The sequence below is a fragment of the Pholcus phalangioides genome, unplaced genomic scaffold, assembly GCF_987345545.1.
Source record: "Pholcus phalangioides strain wild (caught in Gottingen) unplaced genomic scaffold, Ppha-v1.0 ptg000018l_1, whole genome shotgun sequence".
Classification (NCBI taxonomy): Eukaryota; Metazoa; Arthropoda; class Arachnida; order Araneae; family Pholcidae; genus Pholcus; species Pholcus phalangioides.
Genome location: NW_028301611.1, coordinates 9,783,530 through 9,796,853, shown reverse-complemented (window position 1 = coordinate 9,796,853; position 13,324 = coordinate 9,783,530). Strand labels below are relative to the sequence as shown.

General features: G+C 38.0%; 1 protein-coding gene across 1 annotated transcript; it reads right to left on the bottom strand.

The window, feature by feature from the left end:
* LOC149071689 (ribitol 5-phosphate transferase FKRP) lies at positions 1 to 7,320 on the bottom strand. The gene is made up of 2 exons (XM_089247770.1): positions 6,331 to 7,320; positions 1 to 3,839 (listed from the first exon to the last, which is right to left on the bottom strand). The coding sequence occupies exons 1-2, from the start codon at positions 7,099 to 7,101 to the stop codon at positions 3,042 to 3,044; spliced, it is 1,569 nt and encodes a 522-aa protein (XP_089103896.1). The 5' UTR covers positions 7,102 to 7,320; the 3' UTR covers positions 1 to 3,041.
* Between the last annotated feature and the right edge of the window lie 6,004 nt (positions 7,321 to 13,324).

Here is a 13,324-nt window from a genome sequence, read left to right as displayed (position 1 = left end):
GAGTTTATGAATTTCACTATTTTATTTTGGAAGATATAATATACAATAAATAACATCCATATTATTTATTACAACACGTCAAAATACAATGAAACCAAAAACCCTTTTTTGTGGCCAAATTTTCTGGGAAAACCCCGATTTTTTTAAAGTATGCATCTTGAACTCCCGAGATATAAGTCACATGATTAGGTTAAAACGTCTGTACAGACAAGCTGTTTTTCACTCCAGTAAAAATGCATTGGAAGTATTTGGCCAGAAAACTGTCTATTTTACATTTTCATCAACTCTGTTTTTTGGATAAATAACTTTCCATATAGCTTCTGTTATACACGTTCCTCTAGTTGGTTCCTGCAGAAACCAACATGATGTTGCTATGCCACTTACACAACTGCAATCATGATTTCTATAATAATTAGAACAGTAGTGTGTTACTTTCAGGCAAAATAAATTTTCCCAGTGATAACTTTCATTAACTTTCCTCTAAAGGTTGAAAAAAAAACCTGATATAAACCATTATTTGGCCAAACAACAATTTATGTAATCCATAGTTTCCCAAGCTTTTTTTTCAATCGCCCCCTTCTTCAGAAATTTTTTTCTTGTCGTCGTCCCCATCTCAAACCAACCCATAGAATCCTATGCTATATATTCGTAGCTTCTATTGTGCTCCTGAGGGGACGAGAGGCAATATTGCCCTTTTCTGGGAAACACTGATTTAATCGGTATTATAATAAAACTCGAGGGAAACTTAAATTGTAAATTATGCTTACAAAATTTAATTTTTTATCAGTTCTTGGATGAAAATAATACGTCAATGTGCATGAAAAATGTCATGTAAAAACTACTTTTCAGGAGACAAAAAAAAAACAATAGTTAACTGGTTTAAATGCATAGGACAGTTTGCTATAATGCCATAGCTGGCATTCTATTGGTCAGAAACTTATGTTGCCTCACCCTACTTATATCAGAAGCATGAATATCCAATGTCCTTGAAAAAAAACAAAAAAAAATGTGGGAAATGACGTTTGAATGTTTACCCATGTTACTCTATGGGAGTTATTTTTCTAAAATGTTTTGTAATGTGTGTTTAAATAGGGTTGCACATTCACATTTCAGGCACAACTTAGATAGCAAAATAAAGTATCCAACCAGCTAATAAAGAAAAGAGGGGGAAAATTTACACATTTGTGCTTTTGGCATGCAGGGGATGAAATGACATTTTTACAGAACATGGAAACAGAAAGCTTTTCACATTTTTTTCCCCCTGGCCATTTTTTTGGAGATATAGTTTTTTTTTGCAAAACTATGTTAACGTTTTGCAAATGCTCCGATGTATATAAATAACGCATTTGTATAAAGTATGTACTAGTTTCCACGCATATAATCTCTAAGTGTTATTAGAATTGTGTTTATTTTGAAGACAAAAAATAAGACCTTTCCAATTTCATTAGTGATGTTTTTTTTTGTCCCACTGGTATCCACCAGAAGAGGGTGGTTTCACTGTATTTGAAACTGTATAATCTATGGACAGAAAAAAAATGTAAATTACAAATCACAAAACATTTTGACTAGAAAACAAACATGTACATGAAATCTTGAATTCAATGTGTTATCATGGCTTTATGTACAATCCAATACAAGCGCAGATTTGATTCACTCATTTAATTGCATGTTAGTGCTGCATCAAAATAGATGCTTACAATGACATGCTTGATGCGTTATCCATGTGACAATTACGTTGATGAAAATAAAACAAAAATGTTACTACTACGCTCACACAAAAATGTCAGACTCTTATTTTATTATAGAAGAATGAATACAGATAGAACCTATTTATTTGATGTTTCCTTCGAAGCAATTATGTATTTTTGTCATTGCTCATACAAAGATTTAAATGCAAATTGCAGATTGCAAGCCTTTTTTTGTCGCACCCTCCAGTGCCTTTGTCATTGCACTTCGGAACCTGAGAATCATTGCCCCTTAAGAAAATTCTTTATCCAAAGTAAAAGTTGAAGGTTACATGGGGTGCAAGATCAGGGGAATAAGCTGGTTGTATAAGTACTGGAGTGTGATGTTTTGACAGGTAATCTGACACCAGGAGGGACCTGGTGTGCCAGTGCATTATCTTGACGGAGCACTCATGACTTGGCCTTCCAAAGATCTGGTTGCTTGCGTACTTTCAACCCTGATCTTGGCCCCCATGTGACTTTTCCTCAGATAACAAATTTGCTTAGTGTGGGGGGGGGGGGGGGAGGGGAATGGTTCTCATGTTGTAAAGAAGTGCAGCAACGAAGGCACTGGGGGATGTAACAAAAGAAGGCTTGCAATATGCATTTAAATCTTTGCATGAACAATGGCAAAAACGCATTATTGAAAAGGGTAGTTACTTCAAAGGAAACAACAAATATAAACATGTTCTATCTGTATTTATTATTCCGTAATAATATAAGTTTCAGAACTTTTATAGAACATGGTAGTATAACTTCATCAGATAAGATGTTCGAGTAACTTATTTCAATCCTTCCTGCAGGGCGGGAAAAATCTCAATCAAAGAGCCAAGCATATGTATTTCCTTGAACTCATGTAGAAAGTTTGATACTAGTCAGTTGTTGGGATGACCACTGGTGTAAAACACTTTGATGGTAGTCTGATGTTCATATTTGTGCTTGTGAAATTTAAACAGGTGATTGTCCCACGGTAACTGACCAGTACCAAAAATCGTAGCCAATGTTTCAGTTGCCAATCGAGGCAAATCATTGTGCAATACAATTTACCACTTCACTTTTCTTCAAATTTGATCCCAAAATAAGTTAGAGGAAATGATCCATATTTACTGATCTACTCTATGTTCATGCTGCAAGACACTTATTCTTGAATTTTAATCTATTTCCCTCTCATATTGATTAATCAATGGTTCTAATCAATCTAACACGTTATCTATGCTGTTTTAGAAGCTTGATTCCCTTGATCAAATAAACTGACCTTTCTCAATTGTCTCATTTATCGAAGGTTGTATTTTGTGCCGTTCACGGCAAAATTAGTTGTCACAGATATTTTCTGGAGTGAGCGAGAGCTTCTGGAACAGGATATTTGGCATTTTCAATGGCACCCTGACCAAATTTAAGCTCCAGGAATTCTCTATGATTATTCGGTGCCGATGCCAGAACTCCAACGAATTTCAACTTTCTAAGAGGCAGAAGGTAATGTTCGGGAAATTCCATATCTTGTTTGTGGTTGGCAAACCACGTGTCTTTGGTCATGATACCATTCTTAGAATAAAAAGGGAAAATATCTACATGCAAGTGATTGGATTGACTGTATTGCACTCGGATGAAGTCTCCTTCTCTCGCCTTCTCCCAGACAAACCCTTGACTGTCAACGATAGATTGTTTCAAAGAGTTTTTAAGCCATTCACACTTGCTTATATCATCTCTGTATATTCCTATGTCTACATCATAATCCCACGGAATGATATCTCCGTTACGAGCTGCTCCCAACAAACTTCCACCTTCCAACCAGTAACGGACGTCACATTTTTCTAGTATGCTAAACACGTAACGAGCTGTGAGGCGCAGATTTTCTAAACAGCATGGCGGTGTCCATCGTCCTTGGAACAAGTACTCCGGCATATCATTATGAACTGTCCCAAAGCAACGTGGAGTGTTCTTGTTACAGCCATACCATTCGACTCTAGATGCGGGTAAGAGGACTTTCTTGATGCCCATGTCTTGGTAAAATGTCTGTTTTCTGAAACTCTCGATCGAATCCAGTTTCCATTTAATGTGTGGATCTGTAAAAAGATTTTTCCCTCTTTCAAATTTGACACTGCTGATGACTTGAACCTGGTGAAAGAGAAGAAAAAAACAAATGTCTGAATATTATAGAAAGGTATTTTCAGGCAAAATGAACTCTTTTTAACACTCTAAAGCAGTGTGTGGTTCTTAAAATTTTTTTCCATCCCCCCCCCCCCCCCAGTACAATATGATTTACCTCAATGCACCTCCTTGGATAGTTTCTTTTCATAAAATGTAGGGGTTTTTTACAATTAATAACATAAATTACTCATTAATTTTGTAAAATTATTTAAAATGTTTAAAAATTATCTTTTTGGTCGATGGTAAAGAAATTGATTTTTTTTTTCTAATTATTTCAGAAACTAAACCAAAACTTGATATAGCGACTCTCATCGTTTCATTGAAAATGGATATTGTATCTGGTAGTGGTTACATCAAAAGGAGAACATATATGATAGTTGCTGTGTGAAAATATTTGGAACTTGTCTTACAGATGATTTCTCCCATCTCGCACCCCCTGGCAGTGTTATCGAGAAAAAAAAACAATTTTGAAGTAATTTCACTCCTCTCCAAAATTTTAAGGGACAGTTTTATAAAAAGAGGGGGATATTTTTTTAAATTGGAAAACAGAAATAACTCTTATTGAATAAATTTGTAGGAGTAAAATCTAATTTTTATGCATGAAATTACGCATCTATAGTCTGTTTCAGGTTAACTTTGCAGTGGAGAGAAAGGTAGAGAGTGTATTCCTTCGCCACAAAATAAAGTTCCCATAAATCGTAGTTTTATGATGATCATTTATACAGAATATTTCAATTCTTTTTATTGATTTCGAAAAAATAATGTTTCGAATTGATGAATCCGATGTTTCTTCATTTAAAATTTTTAAATTAGAAAAAAATATTTTTTACCATCATCCAAAAATCTATAGCAACCACAACGACATTTTGGTGCGATACCCTAGATATCGTCCATACCTTACCGAGGCTGCGTATCGATACATTGGTTAAGAGGCTTTTGTTGCCATAGCAACGAGTGATGAGGTTCCCTCGTAGCTTCTTCTTCACTGCAAAGTTAACTTCAAACGGACTATAGATGCATATTGGCAAACACCACGCCTTGTTAAGAACCATTGCTTTAAAGCAAGTATTCAATCTTTAGAGGAGTAGGGGGCCACCTCATTGAGGGATTTAAGTCACTTAAGTGTATTTTAAATGAGCCACAAGCCACTTGGGTGATCTGCAATGTGCCGCAGGTTACTTGAATGATCTGAAACTGCTGCAGATCATTCAAGTGATTTATAAATGTGCACTGGGTTACTCGAGTGATTTGTAGGTATGCAGCAGGTCAGTTAGATTGCCTATAAATGTGATGCATGTAAATATATCACAGGCTCCTCAAGTGATGTAGGAGGTAGAACTGCACATTAGGTCACTTAACCCTTTAAATGAAATAGTAGGAAAATCCACTTCAAAACGTTTTTTTTAATGAAGTAGGCTTTCTTTCTCTACAACAATCTCTCACTTATGCACCCGCTCATTTACACATTTCTCTCAGTTATAAGACGATTTTCTATAGTCCTGGCCAAAGGAATAGGAAAATAATGCTATTTTTTTTTTACTTGAATGGCTTTCATTTATATGACTTTTTCATTTATGTGACTCACTTTGTGACGTACCTCTTAGTTATGGGTCGCAAAAAATTTTGGTTTTTTTTTTAGAAAAGCTTTTAATGAACAAGTTATTATAGCTAATTGAGTTTTTTATTTTCGCTCAAGAACATATTCATTCTCTTCTTTTGTAAGACTATATCACTGACTGACTGGATATTACTGGGAGTGGAATTTCTTTTTCAGGTTCCTTTGCACTCTGTATACCTCACGATGGAATTCTGGTATAATTATTATATCTGCCCAATGAAACTTATCAGTATCAATATAAAACATACTGCTCCATATTAAAACTAGCAAATACTGATTCAGCTGTCGGGGCTGACAAATTTGGTGTGAAAAAATGCACTGTGTTGCCGTTGACCACGCTTATGGAAAATTACCCTGGGAAAAATCTGTTTGCCGGGGGGACCTATGATGATCTTAAGATGACACTGGTTGTATGTGAATAGAGATTTAATCTTACTGTTATATAGTTGCCCTTGTTATAACAATCTCAATTGTTCCATTGAAAGAGAATGTTATATTAAGTAGTCGTTGCGTCAAAAGAAAAAACATATTGGATAGTCATTGCAAGAAAACATTTGGGACATCCTACCAGTCGTTGTAATGGAACAGTCACTATAACAAAAGTTGACTATACAGTAAATATCTATTATAACGAGTATGGCTTATATCAACAATCCGATATAACAAGTGATTTGCGGGTGATCGTCAAAGAGCTAATATTACAAAAAACATCTGATGCTCATAATGAGAAGTTCATTATAACAACAATTTTTTACATGATTATGAGCTGTCATTGTAACAGACTTCTACTGTATTTTGATAGCGCTAACAATAACAGCTAAGGAACATAACATTTCTTACTTTCACATTCAACAACGCAGATTGTAAGTAGAGTGACTGTGGGAATGGTCTCGCAAAAGGGTGACTAAAACGCATCAACAAAGATTTCGTGACTAGTAAGACATGCTGGCCGTTCAGAGCGTCGCAGTAATTCTGACTGCTGGGAGCTTCCTTGTATTTAATCGTCCAATGACGCAAGCTGATATTCAGCGAGAGACATTGAGTTTTTTCCCCGCTCACTGAAGCAGCGATCACAAAATAAGGTTTCTCGAAATGCATTTTGAGCATCTCCAACACCTTGGCTTTGTCCAACCTGACAGAGTCCGGGACGATCAGAACATGTTCCCTGTCCACGAACTTATCCACGCACAGCTCGGTAGATGGTTTGTTGGGGATGGCTTTCAAGCTCACTACATGGACATTGGAATTGGGGAACTCTTTGAACACGTCCAGGGGTGGGTAGGGAACCCCGTCGGTGAGAATGAGTATTTTGACGAGCGGGAAGGCTTCCACGATGGACCTGACGGTTCCCGTTACGTCGTTGTCGAAGAACTCCAAGTTCCGGACCACGACCAGGAACCTGTCGGATAATTCGGGGGTTGCGGTGCCGTTGCCGAGGCTCTCGTTCTTGTGGCCGTGGTGGATCTCGCTCAACACGAACGACGATTTGCCGAACCGCTGCACGTCGTTACACTGGCAGCGCGAATCCAGGTAAGACCACATAATCAAGGCTATAACGAAATTCGTTAAGAAGGCGCTGATCAGGTAGAATCTCCACGTGAAATATCTCATTATATATATACAAGTATGGGTATTATTTATTTTAAGTTCTTTTTTTTATATTAATTTTATTCTCGCAATACTTTACACGTTTAAGCTCTTGATCATCATTTTGTAGCATTGCGTTCACTGTGTTTTCTAAAACCCTCGTTTACAACACAAATTAGAGTAATTTTGCTCTGTTTTCGACTTCCAACAAGCTCTTGTTTGGACCCCCGAAATACCAAATTTGTTGTTAACGTCTTTGACTAGAGCTTAATCACCGATTTGCAGTCTGTTATAAATAAATACGTCCCATACGTCCCGTATTTTCTGGGACAGCCCCGATTTTCTTTTCCTTGCCGTCCCGACTTTTTGGCAAAAGTGTCCCGGTTTTTCCTTTCACATGGCCCCCCCCCCCTACTTTGATTTTTATTCTTTATTGAAGTTAAAGATTGAAATTATTTTTGAACTCATAAATTATATTATGATAATTAAAACTACAAATAATAACATTAATTTCCCATATTTGCCTTGGTGAACGTTTTATTTCGTGGAATCCACTGCAATTTGCAGTAATGCTTCGTTTCCCGCCATTGCGATTATCCTTAATATCAGCAATATTTGGCAACATTGCTCACTTTTGGCGTCGTTCTTGGCGATGTCCCGTATTTTCCCGTATTTGGAATCCACTGAGCTATAAGGAAAGGTTTACTTTATAGCTCAGGGTTGGAATCCCAATTCCCCGTATTTCTCTCTAGGAAATATGTGTGTATGTATGTGTGGTCAGCTTAATTATAAGCTATGTGTCCCGCTTAGAGGAGAAATAAAGAAACTTTATTTCTCCTCGATGGTGTCCCGTCCGTTTCAAAGTTTTCATATTATATGTGACCATACGACCTGTATGGATAGCGGAGGCAGACATCATCCTCGGATGATTCGCCGTCTGGTGGCATTGTCAGCAACTGTGAGCTCTGGCCTGAGTTAGGGGTGGTTCAAGTATTACGTAAGCAACTTTTTAACCATATTTGACACCCTCCCCCCCTCTTGTCAGCAATATTCTAACCCCCCTTCCCCTCCCCCCTTGTCAGAAAAATTTCGTCATCACTGCCCCCTACCTCCTAACCATGGAGGAAAGAATAACAGGAGGTGACGCGACCAGCGCGCCCGTTGAGAAAGCATGAGGAATCTGGGTTGCCAGATGAAGCCAGTGATCGATCTATTAAAGGGACCAAGTAAGCCCAAACAAACAGTGGCTTCCCATGCTTTCCTATGAGAAACATCCCCGTTTTTAAAAATCATTTAAAAACTTACTATTCACTTTAGGAACTCGATTTTTTTCCCTCATATTCTTTGGATATATTTATACAATTGAACGAGAGCTTTTACAATTTTAGTTGTTATTTGTTTTCGAATATTAACTTCAACCACACGTAACCTTTTGCAAAAATAACCAAAATTTACCCATATCTTGTGCCACAAAATTTCTTCTCGGCATTTTAATTTTAAAAATATTATGCCAAAACATGTAATACCTCAGTGCTGAGAGAAATACAATGTTTAAAGGCACTTGAACAAGCGGTGTTTGAAAAAATCTGACTTTTTTTGCGAAAAACATTATATATGCAAAACATTAGCATATATAACGCTTTTCAGCTGTTTATATTAAAATATTGTAGAAATATTTCTCCATTCCAGGCAAAAACTCGAACACAGACACAATTTTAGATTTCAAATTCAATTCGAAACTTTGTCAAATTTTCGTACACATACCACTTTAAAAGCAAAGTAATAGGTACAAAATGAAGAGGGGAAAAAACAGCCCAGATTATTTTCCTAAATACTATAGGCCAGAGAGAGATGACTTATCGTGGCTCGTTAAAAAAGTTGTTTATTTTTTAATATTTTTTTCTCAATACATCTACATAGCGGAAAGTTCGGATGGGCGGCATATATTTCCAGTAATACGTATTCAAGAATATGAGAGTGGAACTGAAGAAGGGTGGCGAAATTTGTACAGCCTACAGGCAGCAAAACCATAAATACACAGTGGCGGAGGACGCTCGAGCATATCCAGTACTTTGAGGCCATAGGCGGAGATTGACTTGGAAGTTTGGGGGGGGGGGGAGCAAGGCCATTATTGCTCGGGGAGGGCACGATGATGATAATGTCAGCTCATATATACATTAGATCAGTCGACTCCACCTTTGCCCCCCGTATCTCCGCCAATGTTTGAGGCACGGGGGCGGCAAAATGCTGTTTGCCTCGGGTGCCAAAAATCCTAGCTACGGCCCTGTCAGAAGGTGCTCGAGCACCTCAGGATTGATTCAGAAATCAAAATTTCTCATGTAAAGCTTAAGACGAGCGCCCACGGGTCTCAAATACTTTCGAAATGTCCCGGGTCTATGATAATGATGAACGAAACAAAAAGGCAAAATAAACGGTTAAAAGAAAAAAATTATGAAAATTGCATTTTATTGGGGCTTTATATTATTTTCATTAATCATATTCCCATAGACATTAATCTGATGCATCGAATTTTTAAAATAAATTGAAGCACTGAACTAAAAACTTATGACAAGTTGGGAGTGAAAAATGATCTTCCCCTTTCAAAAATAAATTAAAAATATAAAAACCCCTTATACAAGGATAAAGTTTTATCTTTCCCCTTTATTGGATCATGTAGATTACCTGAAGACGCATTAAATGGTCATGGTGCTTAAATTTATTTAGTTATTAATATTTTAAAAGAATTCGATCCGGCAAAACACATGTTAAGTATAGGGAAAAGAGCGGTTTGTTTGGGCTTACTCGGCAGTCCATAGGGTTGCCACAACGGGTTCAATTTTCGTTCCTGATGTCACCTCCTGTTATTCTTTCCTCCATGCCTCCTAACGCATATTGGTGGGATCAGAAACGTACGAAGGAGCGGGGCATAGGAGGTTTGTGCGCCTCCCCTCCAGACGAAAAAAAAATAATTTTTTTTTTTTAAATTAAAATTTCGAAAAAAAATACCTTTATATGTGTTATTATAATCGATTTCTGTTAATTTCAATGCTATTTGAAGAGTAAGAACTCAAAATTTCTCTTTAAGAAATTCATTGCGACCCATAGCCATATATGGTAAACCGTTGACCCACCGACCAAATGTGGTCCTGAAGGTTATTTAATGTGGCTTGCCCCCCCCCGTCAAACCTAATTTTGTAAAAATGTTTAGAGCACTTAAGCGGCCCCCAGTGCGGTTCTACATCGCTCAAATTACCCGCGAAACATTCCCAGATTACTTAAGTGATCCGTAGTATAATTACGAATCACTTGAGTGATGCGTGGCACAGTTCCAGAGCACTTAAGCGGCCTGGAAACATTTCCAGAGCACTTGAAGGAACCGTGGAACATTTAGAGATCATTAAAGTGGTTCTGTAGGTGACTTATCAATAGGTAGAATACCCAATAACTATATCGAAAGGTTTTTTTCCGTTTTTGGCGCACCGAATAAGTTGCCATTAAGAATATTTCATATCTTCATAAAGGGTGGTTGATGACGTAAACATCATCCAACCCCGTCTCCTTGTCATCAAAAATCAGCAAATCAGAAACCTCCTCCCCCCCCCCCATTGATGCTGACGTAATACTTGAATGAACCCCTTAGGTCCGACCGTCCATGTACGGTCCCGTTCAGTGCACATGAGCTCCAAGGAAAGACAGCAATTCGTTGTCTCTTTAGTCTAGAGGTCTTGGGCGTTCACCCGGAAAGTGAAAGGACGTGGATTGGATTCCTCGTAGAGGCAGTTGAATTTCCTTTTTTTTCCAAAATATATCTTCGCATCATCCAGCTGTTAAAAACCTTTGTATGGATAGCGAAGAGTGACATCATCCTCGCATACGACCCGTAGTTTCTAGGAACCTACGATACTTCCCATCATCTTCCTAGAAAATAACTTTCTGGATTCTTGTGGTTCTACCAGCAGTGGTGTATCCGGGGGGGGGGGGGAGATATAGCGATTGCTCCCCTAATCAAGAATTTGCACCAATTTACTAAATAACTTTTGATCTCCAAAAAAAATTTCATTTAAAAAATTGAATTTTTCATTTTATACCTTCATTAACTACAATGATGAGTGAGAAGAAAAAAATTGCCCTGCAATCATCAGGGCAATTTACTACCTAGTGAGTTGTGCCGGAAGTGTAAGTATGTGTACCTAACAGTCTGAGTGCGTATATAATGTTGTATATGATTTTTCAGTGCTGCCATCTATACTTCAGGAGTGAAGTGTAATGACTGAATATTTGTACTGTTTGTAGGACTGTTGCTCTCTGTGGCGAGACTTTTTAACGGGGGATCGGCTCGCATTTGCGCCTTGAAGTTGGGAACCACAGAAAACCAACTTCATCCGACCACCACTGTGGTGACGGTGGGGCTCGAACCCGAGTCCCCGTCACTATGACCACTCGACTACCACAGCGGCACATCCACAATTAATTGGTCCTACTATAAACACTTCGTGATAGAAGGGGAAAGGTTTCCGTGGCCCCTCTACTGTGAACACGTGATTGTTATAGTGATGGCTTTCATGGTTTCTCCGTAATATAGGATATGGATATCGTGGTTTTTCTCTGCTATGAACACCTTGTGATTGTTAGTGAATGGTTTCCGTGGTCCCTCTGATATAACCCGCTCTTGATCGTTATTGTATGTTTGCCGTGGTCCCTCGGCTTTGAACACCTTGTGATCGTCAGTGAAAAGTTACCGCGGTTCTATTATGAACACTTCGTGAAAGATGGGTTGTGGCTCCTGTAGTCCCTCTATGATCTAGACATTGTCGATCGGGGCAAGCACTCATTTCGGTGCTCCCGCGCAATATTAAAAGTGAATTGACTCGTAGAACTTCATTTTTGGTACACGAGAATATATCAAAAATCACATTTTTGGCGAAGTAGGAGTCATGAAAATTATGTCCGGGGAAGACGAAATTTGTTCTGGAAAGACCAGAAAATTAAAAAGTGGTTCTGGGCACTTGAATCGCGAAATTTTTGCGAGGGAAAGCATGGAAATCACACAAGAAATATTTTCTGGTAGGACGATTTGAATTATTTTCTGGAGAAATAAAGAGGGACTTGCTCCACGATGTGGGGACCATGCTAGTATGGTTTCAAACAGTGATCGCACCAAGAAAATCCAGTTGGCGTTGTGTTTGCCGGAATAGGAACACAAAATCCAAATGTATTAATGCGCCGGTGAATCCCCGATGGTCACAGAATTCCTCCTCGCGACGTTCAAAGCTTGCCAAAAAAAGAATTGCCGAATTTCTTTTTATGTCGACCACTTTGATTTTCACGACGTTGTTTAGTGAGCAAAACAATTTCATGTGGCCAAGGGGGAAAAACATTGGAGGAAATCACCAAACAAAATCTCGGTATAACCTCCTCTAGGCGACTAATTAAAAATAATTTCACAAGCAGGGTGGCTTAATTTATGAATAAAACTGTCTTTCAATTATGCCGGCAATACTTTCAAAAACTGACATTATAGGGGAGATAAAGGGCCGCAACTAAGCGGGAGCAGGCGGGACTATTGTCCCTGGCGCTGGATCAGGGAGGGGGCACAAATTTCACCCTTTAACCTATCCTTCAATATTACAAAAGGGGGCGCCAAAATACGTGCTTGTCCAGCTGACCATGCACCTAGTTGCTGCCCTGGGTGGGATGATGTTAAGTGATCGGCGTTTTACCGATTTTACTGTAATTGACATTTTATCGAATGGGGGAGCCACTAAAAAGATTTCCATTTTTTTAAACTTCTCGAATTATTTTATGGATGTGTCAAATCATGGCTGAAATTTTATTTTTTAATAATAATTTTTCATAACGTATCTTAATTTTAGAAAAACAACAGTAGAATTTTTATTTATTTCACTCAGACCAAGGGTGCTCAACCTCTAAGACAGTGTGGCTATTTAAGTGATCTGGAAATGTTACGCGAGTTATTCAAGTTATCTATAAATGTGCAGTTCATTATTGAAAAATGAGGTTTGAGGTCACATCAGATGGCTCCATTTGGATAGCGTGCCATGGATTGAGCATATATGACTCGGACACTTTTTGTGGAACACCCCGTACAATAACTGGTTAGTATGAAGAAAAAAAAACAGTTTTTCACTAGAAATAAAAATCCTTATGAGAACCTTTGAATAGAAAAAAAACTCATGTGAGAAGGAAAAAGAAATCCAAAAAACGGTTATAAATAAAGGATGAAATA